Below are 15,316 nucleotides of genomic sequence, written 5' to 3'. Positions count from 1 at the left end.
GAGTATCAGTGGTATGTAGGTCAAGCGGTCCTACCAATTGCATGAGCTGTAAGTTTTCCTCTCTCCACCCCTCCCGAGATTTTTTTTCTGGAATCTTTGTATTGCAACAGAAAGCAGAGAACGACCCAAGTTTTCTCTTCAAGAAAATACAATCAACCTGATCTTTTCCCCTTTCATTAATCCCCACTGGTTATGACTGAGGTAACCGTGATTTTTCTTCTCATCCAATCATAAGACTGTGTGATCAAACAGGCAAAGGACAGGTCAAGTTCATGGTTCTATCATCACAAAGATGGTCAATATGAAAATGATGAACTTCAGTAGGAAGGTGTCGGTTATAGAGAAAAAAGAAATGATGTACCAGATTTCGCAATTTGTATTTCAAGAATGTAGTATTTCATGGTTGTCACAGACAATACAAGCAGCTGCAGCTCACCCATTCCTCATTCAGCAAGAGCTTACCCATTTCTAGTGCCTATGCTGGAACATCAAAAAGGAGAAGACAGCTGCCCTGTCTCTGATTTGTCCTTTATGTTTATTGCATTAATGAATTGTTTTCAAGGCTTTTCTAAACAAACCATGATCATGGAGAATCTCCAAGTGAATCATAACAAAAAAGGGAAAAAATCCTTGTCATGGTTCCTCTATTCATAATTTCAAACTTAAGCAGCAGAAAGACTCTCTTCAACTAAGTTAATTATGTTCAAGTCAAAATGACTGCTCTGAACCCAGGTTTATCTTCAAACTTTTCAGCTATTTCAGAACTAAAGGTCTTTTGTACCAAAAAGCTTGTCTGTGTTTTCAAAATTAATTAGTTTGACAACATATACTGCCCCCTCCCCACAAACTTTTCGGGTGGGAGAAACGCCAACTCCATTCCTGAAAACAGGAGAAGTCCTGTGTGAGCAGCACCAAATGAGGACACAAAGCTATTACAAGGGAAGGAGAGAGTTTTTATAAAGCAGCTTAAACTGAATTAGGTTGAAAGCAATTTAAATGCGGAAGAACTACATAAGCAAAAACAAACCAGATGGTGTCACTGCACAGCTTGTTTTGAGACTGGAACAAAGTTCAGCAGAGGCATAGAGTCTCACAGGCTCTAGAGGAATTATTAGACGAGTTGACTGTGATATCTATGTAAAAAATATTATAAAGCAACTTTAGAAAAGAAGCCCAGCAGTACTGCGTATAGTTTTGGGCTCTACCCTTCAATAAAGTTATGGGCAAAATGGAGGTAGGGGAAATACCAGGGGTGGTGATCATGGCTTCTAGATTTAGGAAAATATAATAAATAAACTGAATTTAACCAGTTTATCTGAAGAAAGGAAAAAATTAGAGAGAGATGTCATGTGCAAATGTGTACCACATGTGCAAAAGGTTGCTGCATAAAATGAGAGCAATTTTCATGTCCACAGTGGATAGGACAACTAATAACCATAAAGGAAATTTTATTAGGCACTAAAGATATCAAAAGAAGATACTCAGCCTTATGAAATCCTTCTTAGTAGAAAGGACAGTAAAGTATTACAAGTGGTGTTGACCTGGGCTGTTTTAAAACCTTAATCATAGAGGTTTTAACAGAAAATATTGGCACCCATGTAGAGAGATAAGCCTGTCCTTATCTACCCCGTTCAATACTCCACCGGGGAAGGTGTCAGAAGGGAGTTCGGTTGGTAGTTCTCACACTGCCCGGTAGGCAGCTGAAAGGCACCACAAAAGTTGTTCTACCTGCTTTCTGGGCTGAGATGGGGAGCCGCTGAATTTTGGACTCCGCTGGAGACAAACTGTTCCAAGGCACACCCCATGCACAACTCCACGGGGGAAGGTGACAGGAAGGAATTCTTTAAGTAGTTCTCACACTGCCCTGGTAGCCAGATGAAAGGCACCACAAAAGTTGTTCTCCCTGCTTTCTGGGCTGAGATGGGGAACCGCTGACTTTTGGACTCGGCTGGAGACAAACTGTTCCAAGGCACACCCCATGCACAACTCCACCGGAGAAGGTGCCAGAAAGGAGTTCTCTTGGTAGTTCTCACACTGCCCCGGTAGCCAGCTGAAAGACACAACAAAAGTTGTTCTCCCTGCTTTCTGGGCTGAGATGGGAACAGCTGACTTTTGGACTCGGCTGGAGACAAACTGTTCCAAGGCACACCCCATGCACAACTCCACCGCGGAAGGTGCCAGGAGGAATTCTTTTGGTAGTACTGGCACTGCCCCGGTAGGCAGCTGAAAGGCACCACAAAAGTAGGGCTACCTGCTTTCTGGGCTGAGATGGGGAATCGCTGAATTTTGGACTCGGCTGGAGACAAACTGTTCCAAGGCACAGCCCACGCACAACTCCACCGGGAAAGGTGCCAGAAAGGAATTCTTTTGGTAGTTCTCACTCTGCCATGGTAGCAGCTGAAAGGCACCACAAAAGTTGTGGTAACTGATTTCTGGGCTGACATGGGGAACCGCTGAATTTTGTGCTCGACTGCAGACAAACTGTTCAAAGGCACACCCGATGCACAACTCCACCAGCGAAGGTGCCAGAAAAGAGTTCTCTTGGTAGTTCTCACACTGACCCGGTAGCCAGATGAAAGACTTAAAAAAAAGTTGGGCTACCTGCTTTCTGGGCTGAGATGGGCAACCTCTGAATTTTGGACTCGGCTGGTGACAAACTGTTCCAAGGCACACCCCATGCACAACTCCACCGCGGAAGGTGCCAGGAAAAAATTCTTTTGGTAGTACTGGCACTAGCCCGGTAGCCAGATGAAAGGCACCACAAAAGCTGTGCTACCTTCTTTCTGGGCTGAGATGGGCAACCGCTGACTTTTGGACTCGGCTGGAGACAAACTGTTCCAAGGCACTACCCATGCACAACTCCACCGGGGAAGGTGCCAGGAAGGAATACTGCCTGTAGTTCTCATACTGCCACGGTAGCCAGATGAAAGGCACCACAAAAGTTGTGCTACCTGCTTTCTGGGCTGAGATGGGCAACCGCTTGCAGGAGCGGGCTGGAAACTAGGACCATGCGCGGCAATCAGTTAGCTGTGGGGAATATGCTCGAGCTTGTCTAGACAACAATTAACATGATGAGACGTGTTTACAGAGCACAGGGGAGTGGGAGATGGATGGCGCCAGGGATGGCACCAAGGAAAGGCAACACCTTGCTGTTAATTGCTGGTACTTAACCACCAATCAGGGATTGCCTAGGATGCAATGCTTAGCTTCAAGAACCAATCTGTTTAAAACGCGCAGCTCCTGAAAGTGTATAAAAACGCGTGCTTCTGTACAATAAATTGACATTTGCTTGCATCAAGCTGCATCCCATCTTTTCATTCACCGCAAATTGGTGACCCCGACGTGATGCGTTTAAGGATCTGACGTGAAGGGCTCTTGAATCGCCTAACTGAGCGACATGCAGCGAATCCCACAGAACTTTGAATGATCCGCTGAAAGGGAGCAGGAGCCGGCCTGAAATCCCTCCGGAGTTGAGAGGTGAGCTGTGGGAAATCCGTAATGGGGAATCAGGCTTCGTCCCCAGAAAGAGACGTATATGGACTCATAAAGGGTGTTCTAATCAGATCAGGGAGTCCGTGCCTCAGTCTCCTCAAATGGTGACCCCTATGGTGGTGTTCCGAAGCCTTGGAAGAATAAGGACAGAAAAAAGACAGCTCGTGGAAGAGGGCTGCGTTCCGGAGGAGACGGCTTGGCTGAACGATCGTCTTGCTGTCTGGACCAGGCGGGCAAACCTAAACCCCGAGGATAACGCCTGTATGCATCGAGACAGGTGAGCAGCCAAGAAACTTTAGAGACTTTGAAAGAAATTAAAGCGGTCAGCAGCCAATTGTGTGATGCTGCCGCGGAGGGGAACTCCGTGTCGGGAATGCATTTAACATCTTGGTGGCAAATTCTGACTACTCTTTGCCAGGTGTGGACTAATTCTACTAGCGGTGCTAAACCAGAGGAAGCTGTAAATTCCACTGACAGCACAACTCTTCTCAAGACACCATCAGCGATGGCGATTCTGTCCACACCTCCTCTGCCCCCAAAGCTTCTGTCACTGATTGCAGCGACCCTCACAACACAGGACCAAGCATGGGAACAGGACAACTCGGACAATGATTTTATTGACACTGATAAACCTTTTGATCCAGGTCCTATAGATCCGGAAAAGGAGCTAGACCTTTCCCCCACCCCCTTGTCTCTCCTGATGCATTGATTGTATTTTGGGGAGGGTGAAAGGGAGTCTGAGGGATTGGTGGCAGGAATGCAAGTGGGAAACACTTAAGTGATGGGTTTTGGGAGTCGCTAGGGCATGTTCAGTATTTTGTCAGACAAATCAACCAGCAGAGTGGCAGCCTGTGCAATACGAGGCTGTTAAAGGGTTAAGCAAAGCAGTGCGGGAAGGGAGGATTCATAATACATTTGCTATGTCCCTTCTTGAAGTGATGGCAGAGCCTTATACACTCACACTGCATGATTGGAAGTCATTGCTTGGTATGGTACTAACTGATACAGTATATGATGTGGTTATCTGATTTTTGTGAGCTATGTGTAGTGGCCTTGACTGAAAACCTTGATCGGCGAATTGCTGTTAACTATGAACAGTTGGCTGGAGAAAATTAACTGTGCCGATTCTGTGACTAAGCAAGGTATCCCAGGGACAACTGTTTGCAAATGAATGAGATGGCTATTAAAGCAGTCAGGGTGCGGGAGTCTTGCCACAGTCTTGCAGGGTCCTAGAGAGTCACTAACTTTAATACTAACTTGATTGATTGGCTTCAGAATATTTTGCAACAAGTCGAACATCAGGAAGCTCAAGGGTTGCTTTTAAAACAACTAGCTGTGATAATGCCAATGAAAATTGTAAACGGGCAACTTTCACAATCGCAACCCCAACATGTGTCAGATGATTGTAACGCAGAACTCGCAGCAGACTGTAATTCTCAGGCTGAGTTCTGGAATGCAGCATAACACATTTTTGCTGCTCTAATCTCTTCTGTAAGAATAGTTCACGGTCTTAACTTGCTTAGTAAATTAGGCTGCTAGCTTGCTAAACAAAGTAATACTACAAATACTATTTTTATTTCTGGCTTATTAACAGATATTGATACTGTCCATCATATGTTGCTACAGAACCGAGTTGCTATTGATTTTTATTATTAGCACAGGGACACAAGTGTGAAGACTTTGATAGGATGTGTTACGTGAATCTGAGTGACCACTGTGAATTAATTTACAAAGTATACAAAACTTAAAAGCCTTAAAACAAAGATCTGCAACAGAGCCAGGGGCGGGATGCCTTTGGTCTCTTCTCACGGCTGGGAAACTTTGGGCCATGACTCAAAAGTATTACAGGATTTATTATAATTATCTTTAACCACCTTATTGATGTTTGCCTTATGTCTCCCATGCCTTTTTTTTTCTGTATTCAGTGTTTAGTTGATTGTAACTTAAAGCAGGTCATGGTCACCCAGCTACACACCCCCTTTGCCTCGTCGCAATTAACAAGCAAAAAAGAGGAGGATACAGAATGTCTGAAGAGAGAGATAGGAGAGGAAGCTGGAGAATATTTGACCTAACAAGAGATGAGAGAACAGCTGGGTATTGTGAAGGAGATTAGGAAAGATAAACATGGTTATCTAGTGTTTAATAGGTGTCTGCATGCTTGTAGTGATATATAGCTATGTAACTACATGAATGATTTCTGCCCTGAGCCTGGTGGCGCATACAGCCTCGGTTTGTGTCCGGGCTCAGAGATGTAAATAGGGGCTTCTCTGTTATGGTAAAAGTGTTTCTCTTTGCATAAAAAAAGAGGGAATGAAGGGAATGACCCCAGAGGTATGTTCAGAGAAGGCATGCGATGTTTCCAACTTTTTGACTGAACCAGTTCTTGTTTGGTGTGCCCTTCCACCTATGTATAATGTTAATCCAAAAGAAGCTGATATTGTTTACACTTTGAATGTCGATAATTGTCTTTCTGTAGATGCTAATGTAGTAGGAGGCTATGATGGGAACGTGTGGCAGCGGTTCTTCTCTTATCCAGAGTAAAGGCAGGGAAAGCATTAAAGAGTTAAATCACCTTGTTTGGTAGGCAGTTAAGAATGTGAGTCAAAATTGCCGCTGCTTTTTGTTGTTGGCTCAAGGACATGGCTGTGAGGATTTTGATGGTATGTGCTGCATGCATTTTAGGCGCCCCATTGCAGCAACATGTTAACAAAATCTGAGAAAGTTTCAGCCTTTTTGGCATCCATTCACTCAATTGGCAGTATTGTTTGTTTGCTATTACCTTGGTTGCTGTCATGTTTGCAAGGGCCCTGCAGAACATGGCAAAGCTGGTACTAGCTGTTCAAAAACAAAAAGGGGAAATTGTAAAATTGTATGGAACAGAGACAGTGGGTTATTTTGACATTGATAATGTGTCTTAGTTGGTTTTTTATTTGTTCTATTACTTATACCTTGTTTTTACTCGTTCGGTTTCAAAGGTTCTTTTTGTGCAACAGGAAGGGGGAGATGCAGGAGCGGGCTGGAAACTAGGACCATGCGTGGCAATCAGTTAGGTGAGGGGAGTGTGCTCGAGCTTGTCTAGACAACAATGAACATGATGGGGCATGTTTACAGAGCACAGGGGAGTGGGAGACGGATGGCGCCAAGGATGGCGCCAAGGAAAGGCAACACCTTGCTCTTAATTGCTGGTAGTTAAAGACCAATCAGGGATTGCCTAGGATGCAATGCTTAGCTTCAAGAACCAATCTGTTTAAAACGCGCAGCTTCTGAAAGTATATAAAAACGCATGCTTCTGTACAATAAATTGACATTTGCTTGCATCAAGCTGCGTCCCGTCTCTTCATTCGCCGCAACCACTGAATTTTGGACTCGGCGGGAGACAAACTGTTCCAAGGCACACCCATGCACAACTCCACCGGGGAAGGGGCCAGGAAGGAATTCTTTGGTAGTTCTTACACTGCCCCAACAGCCAGATGAAAGGCACCACAAAAGTTGTGCTACCTGCTTTCTGGGCTGAGATGGGGAACCGCTGAATTTTGGACTTCTGCCGGAGACAAACTGTTGCAAAGCACACCCCATGCACAACTCCACCGGAGAAGGTGCCAGGAAGGAATTCTGCTTGTAGTTCTCCAACTGCCTTGCTAGCCAGATGAAAGACACCACAAAAGTTGTGCTACCTGCTTTCTGGGCTGAGATGGGCAACCGCTGACTTATGGACTCGGCTGGAGACAAATTTTTCCAAGTCACACCCATGCACATCTCCACCGGGGAAGGTGCCAGGAAGGAATTCTTTAAGTAGTTCTCATACTGCCGCGGTAGCCAGATGAAAGACACCACAAAAGTTGTTTCTTTCTGCTTTCTGGGCTGAGATGGGGAACCTCTGAATTTTGGACTCGGCTGGAGACAAACTGTTCCAAGGCACACCCCATGCACAACTCCACCGGGAAAGGTGCCAGAGAAAGGATTTCTGTTGGTAGTTCTTACACTTCCCTGGAAGCCAGATGAAAGGCACCACAAAAGTTGTGCTACCTGCTTTCTGGGCTGAGATGGGGAACCGCTGAATTTTGGACTTGGCTGGAGACAAACTGTTCTAAGGCACACCCCATGCACAACTCCACCGGGGAAGGTGACAGGAAGGATTTCTGTTGGTAGTTCTCACACTGCCATGGTAGCCAGATGAAAGATTCACAAAAGTTGTTCTACCTGCTTTCTGGGCTGAGATGGGGAACCGCTGAGTTTTTCACTCGGCTGGAGACAGAATTTTCCAAACCCACCCCATGCACAATTCCACCGGGGAAGGTGCCAGAAAGGAGTTCTGTTGGTTGTTCTCATACTGCCCTGGTAGCCAGATGAAAGACACCACAAAAGTTGTTCTACCTGCTTTCTGGTCTGAGATGGGGAACCGCTGACTTTTGGACTCGGCCGGAGACAAAATGTTCCAAACACACCCCATGCACAGCTCCACCGGGGAAGGTGCCAGGAAGGAGTTCTGATGGTAGTTCTCTAAGTACCCCGGTAGCCAAATGAAAGACACCACAAAAGTAGTGTTATGAAGTAAGAAATTTATGTAGTAAGAAAGTTAACCAAAAAAAGGTTAGTTTTATGTTAGGATTGGTGTACGGGTTTGGGTTAGGTTTAAGGTGAGGGTTAGGGTTAGGTTTAGGGTTGCATACATGCCATGCACAGCTGAGGTTTAGAGTTCCGGTTAGGATTAGGCCACTTAGGGTTAGGGTTAGGGTTATGGTTAAAGATAGTGTTAGATGTTAGTTTTAGGGTTGGGTTACGGTTATGATTAGGGTTAGGGATAGGGTTATGGTTAAGGTTAGGCCTCTTCGGGTGAAGGCCTTTAGGCTTAGGCCTCTTAGGGTTAGTTCTATTAGGATTAGGGTGAGGGTTTTGTTAAGGTTAGACCTTTAGCGTTAGGTCTCTTAGGGTTAGGGTTAGGATTAGGGTTAGGGTTAAGGTTATGGTTAAGTTTAAGGTTAGAGTTAGGGTTAATGTAAGGCCTCTTAGGGTTAGGCCTCTTAGAGTAAGGGTTAGGATTAGGTTTAGAGTTAGGTTAGGGTCTCTTAGGGTTAGGGTTCCCAAATAACTAATCCACTACTATAACCAAAGATGACGTAAGTCGTAACAAGGTAAGTGTACCGGAAGGTGTACTTAGTATATCGGGGCGTAGCTATAAGACTAAAGCACTCAGCTTATACCTGAAAGATTTCCGTCACCAACCAGATCGCCCTGAGCCTCCTCTAGCCCAACCACAACACCCAAAAAATTAATTAAAAATTCACCCCTCCATCACTAAACTAAAACATTTTTTACCTTAGTATAGGCAATAGAGAAGGCCCACTGGTGCAATAGAGCTCTCTACCGCAAGGGATAGGTGAAATAAAAGTGAAACCTCACGCAATAAACAGCAAAGATACGCGCTATGAGGCACAGAAGAAAAGTTCTGCTCCCTGCCTTCTGTAGTGAGCAAAATTAACCTTTCAGAGTTGCAGTTGTTATGGACCCAAAAAAGTCACTTTGGGAAAGTACAGCACTCCTCCCATACAGAAGGTACCAGGAAAAAATTCTCTTGCTGTTGTCCACCCTGCCCTGGTAGCCGTGTGAGGAACAGCACGAAAGTTCTTCTCTCTGCTTTCTGTGGTGAGAACATTGACCCAAACCTTTTGCACTCATGCAGAACTAAAAGAAAAAATAAGTCTTGGGAAAGTGCAGCACTGCTCCCCTGGAGAAGGTGCCAGGCAGGAATTCTCTTGCTGCTTCTCACCCTGCCCTGGCGGCCATGTGAGGCACAGCACAAGAGTTCTGCTGCCTGCTCTTTGGGGTGAGAAAATTGACACAGCACATTTGCAATAATACATAGATTTGGACACCCAGTCATTTCATTCATGATAGGGGGAATCTAGGTGGAATAGACCTTCCCATTCTCTTTCTTCAATGATTTCCTGACTTGATGGTCTCCTTCCCTCCTTCAGGTGCCCACCTTTTCTTTTCTAGTTAGTCAGACTAGATGCCTTTCTCAACACAAACAGAGCATTGCCATTTATTTATTTATTAAGACCTTGAGATGTTACACAGGTGCAGCAGCTGTTTCTTGGCTTTCTCCACACCCTGGGCTGGGCCCCTGATGCTCACGGTGTCACTGCCAGAGCCCTTGGTGGGGAAGTGGATGTGGACTCCACCACAGTCCTCCACGATGGAGCGGACGAAGCGGCCTTTGGCACCAATGAGGGAACTGTGCAGTTTGGAAGGAATAGAGACCTCCACCTCTGTGCTGTTGGCCTAAGGGAGGACAGTACCAGCCTCTTGAGTCAGGATGCAGAAACATGTTTGCACCCACTCTGCTTACCCTCTTGCTGCGGGCATTTCGGGCGAGCGGGAGTCAGATTCAAATACTCACAGAGTTCAAGATCTGATCCAGGTAGACTTTTATAAGGCATTCTATAAGCGTGCAATAATGTGGTTGGCTATTTTACAAGCGTATAATAATATGATTGGTTAACAATTGTTTACTGGGAAGATTTCTGTTTCTGCTTTCTCTGGCACGTAGGCTCCTTTCTGCGGTTTCCCAGCTCCTCTTATCACGTCCCGTTGGCCTTGGTTTTGTGCAAACATCTGCAATTTGCTCCTTTTTCTTCATCCCACTGTTCTGGCCGTAACCTCGTCTTATTTCTTCAGTATTTTTCCACTTGCTTCAGAGTTCAGCATAATCATTCAATACAGCAAGAGCCCCAACACCCTCTAACTCCCACCTTGCTAGGAGCTTTATAGATGTGGAAGAAATGCCTGAGCAGAGGGCTTGGAGACTGGCTACTCCTGACAGGAGCAGTCACAAACTTTGGTTTACGAGTCAAGAACAGACCGACACGTTTGTCTCCACCCTCCCCTCACCCATTACAACCACGTCTGTATCTGTGTCTTCTAGCAACATAGTCAAGTCCCTGAGCTACAAAAGGCCAGTTGCTTCACTAACCAGCTCCTTCTGGATGGCAAGAATCCTGTGGCGAGCAGCCTCACAGTTTGCCCTCTTGCCTGTGATGACAATTGTCTCCGAGTTGCTGTTCTTTGCTGGGAGATCAGTTTTGGTGTTGCTTTCTTTACGGATCTGCCACAAAGGAAAAAAAAAAATCATCTCAGAAGTGTCCCGTGTCAGAAGAAAAGCCCTTGCAGGCTATGTTGGACATCACCAATGAGCAGGAGAGAGCATCCAGTGGGATTTTGCTGCAGGCAGTGATCATCACGAGCACTTGAGTTAGGAACAATATCTCACCTTCTTGATGTTGGCACCTCCTTTCCCTATGATGTTCTTGTGGAACTGTTTGCAGATGGGGACAGAAATAGAAAAGCTGTTTTCAACCTAAGGGAAAAAGGAAGGGAGAACTGAAGATGACACTGTCATGGCAAGTGAGGCCCGACTTCAGGAACTCTGATAAACGAGCTTTTGAAAATAGGCTTAGACCCAAGGAAGTTGTCTATATGACGGACTTGTAAGAATAAACAAAGGCAAGGACGTTCCCCTATAGCCTTCACATAACAGGTACTACCCCCCTGCCTCCATTCAGCCAAAACAGCGCCGACAGCTCCCTCCTCTTGAGGTGTTTTAGCTCTACCCAAGCCAGTAGAGCTCTGCTTTGCCCCAGGGTTATCCAGGCATGTAGGAGGGAACAGCAGGCAGAAGACTGTCGACGGTGAGGGAAGTCAAGTGGGCAAACTCAATATGAGTGATAAAGCAAGCTTCGATTTATTACAGCGCGATTATGTCTTATATACAGTTCCAGTTAATTGTGCCTACTAGTCATCTGCTGATTGGCTAAGCTCTAAAGGGTTACATTTTCACACGTCCTCCTACTTGCGGTTTCTGCGGATAGCTAACTACATTTTTTTTTTTCTCTCTTGTCTACGCGAATTCCTCAAAGTTATTTACAACATTAGGCACAAGGTCAGTGTTTTTCTCAGCTTCCTTATCAGCATGCCTCAGCACAGCTGCAAGGCCTGCTTCAGCTAACCTACGCTAACTTTGTTTCACACAGATCTTTAAGGGACTCATGGCCGTGATCACACAGCCATTCTGCAACATTTCCCCCTTTTTCTCTCTGCGCAAGCAAAACTTGTGCAGTTACATGCTCGAGTAATTTTCGAATACAAGAGAGAGCACAGCTTAAACATACGAGTGCAATGATAACAATTATTACTATAAGCAACACACTTTGCAACAGCCCTTTTAAACTACCAGAAGACTGCCCTAATAATAGAGCACCATAGCTTTGTCCATTAATTATCAGAAGTCCTTGGACATGAGTTGCGATTTTTTGTGGTCGGTTGTCAAGTAATGTTGTATCTACTGCTGTTGCCAGGTCCAGGCCGAGGCTCCCTCAGGTGGCGGGTTGTAACACGGTGTCTGCCGACAAGAGTTGGTCATGTCTCCTGGAGGGGGTGTCGTGAAGGTGACAGGAGTCGCGATTGGGGTCGACGCGCTGCGGCTCCTCGCACTCGGTTTCTCGTTTCCCGTCTGCCGACAGACGTTGGTGTTGTGGGTTCCTTGCTGACAATTTTGGCACCACACTTTACGTTGTCGACATCGGTCACGGGTATGTCCTGGCTTCCCGCATCGATAGCAGGGGAAGTCTCGGCGCGTGGTGGTCGCTGGCTTTGGGGGCGCGGTAGCCCCAGGGGGGCGCAGAGGCGCAAGCGCTGCAAAAGCCTGACTTTGGGCTTGCACTAAATCTCTCCCTACTGCTTGGATTGCTTCCACTAGCAAGGCTTGCTGACCTACTGGCACCCAACTCATTTGCTCTAGCATTGTTTCTACAAAAGAATCTAAGGGCAGAGTTACTAAAATGCCTTTGGTGTAACTGTTACTATTCTCCAGAATACACTGGCACAATAACGGCCCTTTCATAAAGTCAGGTATATCTGGTGGGCTCACTGTGGAGGCCTGACTCATTCACTGTACTACGTAACTGACTTAATATTTTCCAATCAAAGCCTCCCAGGTTCCCTGTCGTTGGTTAGCGGCATTTATCTGATACGTTACAGGGAAAGCTTGTGGGGGGTTGACTTGCTCAGCAATATCAAATATTCCCTGAGCAGCCGCTTCTTGTGCTATTTTTTGCCAATTAATGTGCGTAGAACACAACAGTTTGTTTACTGTATTTATTTATTTTTTTTTTTTTTAGAATTTTGTATTGACTGCCCACTGCTATTTTCTTCCTAGCAGCACTTTCGTTAGATGTGTCCCCGCCCTCTGCCCCCCCCCAGGCTACTGCGCCGGGGAGGGGGGGGGGGGGGAGGCGAAGCTACTGCGCCAGAGGGGGAGGGGGGCGGAGGACACGAAGGGTCTATAGGTGGTACAGTGGGCTCTATAGGTGGTACAGAGAGCACTGTTTGTGATAAAGGGGGTATTGGAATGTGATTTTCACATGGCATAATTTTTCCTGCATTAGGATCTGCGCTTGCAAGTCGGCTTGTTGCTGCCGCAGCAAGGCACTTTTCTGCTTGATACCTTTTTATACAATTTTTTTTTTTTTTTGAGCCTTATCGTCATCTATAACTAAGTCCCACAAGCAGTCTCCAAACGCACACCACTCCTCTACTTCAGACATTTTTTCGGGGTCTGTAAAAAACCCTTTCGCTTTTCCCATAGTAATTAACTCAGCCAGATCTTTTAAAGGGCCTACTCCCCGCTTTTCTAAAAAGCATCTTAATAATTCAAAGGCTACCTCTCTTTCCATGATGCGCGCACTCCGTAGTCTCGCCCCCCTTCTTGTCCGGCGAGGTTGGGTTTCCGCGACCTCCCTATTGTCTGGTCCAGAGCAGCGATTTCGCTAGGTAGCCTCCTTCTCGGCTGGCAGACCCCGCCTTATTGCCGAAGGTCCAAGCGGGGAGACGGCAAACGATGTCTTCAGAGCCAGTTCCCCGCTTCCCGGACGCTGCAACCGGGGCCTCAACGAGCACGCCGTCCACCGAAGGAGGATTGGGGGTCCTCTCTTCACGGGAACATAATGAAGGCGTCAGTCCCTGTTCGGGCGCCACTTGTCGACGGCGAGGGAAGTCAAGCGGGCAAACTCAATATGAGTGATAAAGCAAGCTTCGATTTATTACAGCGCGATTATGTCTTATACACAGTTCCAGTTAATTATGCCTACTAGTCATCTGCTGATTGGCTAAGCTCTAAAGGGTTACATTTTCACACGTCCTCCTACTCGCAGTTTCTGCAGATAGCTAGCTACTTTTTTTTTTTCTCTCTTGTCTACGCGAATTCCTCAAAGTTATTTACAACATTAGGCACAAGGTCAGTGTTTTTCTCAGCTTCCTTATCAGCATGCCTCAGCACAGCTGCAAGGCCTGCTTCAGCTAACCTACGCTAACTTTGTTTCACAAAGATCTTAAAGGGAGTCATGGCCGTGATCACACAGCCATTCTGCAACAAGGTAGCCCCACTATTGTGGTGTCTTTCCTCTAACTACCGGGGCAGTGTAGGAACTACCAACAGAATTCCTTGCTGTCACCTTCCCCGGTGGAGTTGTGCATGGGGTGTGTTTGGAATATTTTGTCACCAGCCGAGGCCAAAACTCAGCGGTTCCCCATCTCAGACCAGAAAGCAGGGAGCACAACTTTTGTTGTGTCTTTACACTGGCTACTGGGGCAGTGTGAGAACTACCAACAGAATTCCTTCCTGGCACCTTCCCCGGTGGAGTTGTGCATGGGGTGTGCCTTGGAACATTTCGTCTCCAGCCGAGTCCAAAATTCAGCGGTTCCCCATCTCTAGCCCAGAAAGTAGGTAGACCCATTTATTGGTGACTTTCCTCTGCCTACCAGGGCAGTGTGAGAACTACCAACAGAATTCCTTTCTGGCACCTTCCCCGGTGGAGTTGTGCATGGGGTGTGCCTTGGAACAGTTTCTCTCCGGCCAAGTCCAAAAGTCAGCGGTTCCCCATCTCAGCCCAGAAAGCAGGTAGCCCAACTTTTGTGGTGCCTTTCAGCCGGCTACCGCGGCAGTGTGAGAACTACCAACAGAACTCCTTTCTGGCACCTTCCCCGGTGGAGTTGTGCATGGGGTGTGCCTTGGAAAAATTTGTCTCCAGCTGGTACCAAAAGTCAGTGGTTCCCCATCTCAGCCCAGAAAGCAGGTAGAACAACTTGTGTGGTGCTTTCAACTGGCTACTGGGGCAGTGTAAGAACTACCAACAGAATTCCTTCCTGTCACCTTCCCCGGTGGAGCTGTGCATGGGGTGTGTTTGGAACATTTTGTCACCAGCCGAGTCCAAAATTCAGCGGTTCCCCATCTCAGCCCAGAAAGCAGGTAGAACAACTTTTGTTGTGTCTTTCATCTGGCTACCGGGATAGTGTGAGACCTAGAAACAGAATTCCTTCCTGTCACCTTCCCCAGTGGAGCTGTGCATGGGGTGTGTTTGGAACATTTTGTCTCTGGCCGAGTCCAAAAGTCAGCGGTTCCCCATCTCAGCCCAGAAAGCAGGTAGCCCAACTTTTGTTGTGCCTTTCAGCTGGCCTAAACCTAAGAGGCCTAACCCTATGAGGCCTTAACCTTAAGAGGTCTAACCCTAACCGTAACCCCAACCCTAACCAAGAGACCTAACCCTAAGGAGGCCTATCCCTAAGAACCCTACCCCTAACCCGAACTCTATTCCTCAGCTGTGCATGGCATGTACCTATCCCTAAACCTAACCCAAACCGTAACCCTAACCCTCACCCTAATCCTATCTCTAAGAGTACTAACCCTAACCCCAACCCTAAAACCTAACCCTGACCCTAGCCCTAACCCTAACCTTGATCCTTACCTAACCCTAACGCTAACACAAACCCT

At 46.6% G+C, this 15,316-nt stretch overlaps 1 protein-coding gene across 1 annotated transcript in view; it reads right to left on the bottom strand.

Moving 5' to 3' along the window:
- Positions 1–9,535: 9,535 nt before the first annotated feature.
- Positions 9,536–15,316, bottom strand: part of C2CD2L (C2CD2 like) — a 32,854-nt gene continuing 27,073 nt past the window's right edge. The window contains exons 15-17 of the mRNA XM_037409745.1: positions 10,763–10,849; positions 10,466–10,597; positions 9,536–9,774 (exon numbers count right to left, since the gene is read on the bottom strand). Of these exons, the coding sequence (XP_037265642.1) occupies positions 10,845–10,849 (5 nt within the window). The 3' untranslated portion in view covers positions 9,536–9,774; positions 10,466–10,597; positions 10,763–10,844. The remainder of the gene's footprint in view (positions 9,775–10,465; positions 10,598–10,762; positions 10,850–15,316) is intronic.

This window comes from Falco rusticolus, chromosome 16, assembly GCF_015220075.1.
Source record: "Falco rusticolus isolate bFalRus1 chromosome 16, bFalRus1.pri, whole genome shotgun sequence".
NCBI lineage: Eukaryota > Metazoa > Chordata > Aves > Falconiformes > Falconidae > Falco > Falco rusticolus.
Note: the sequence above shows the minus strand (reverse complement) of the source record. Positions and strands in the feature narration are given on the sequence as shown.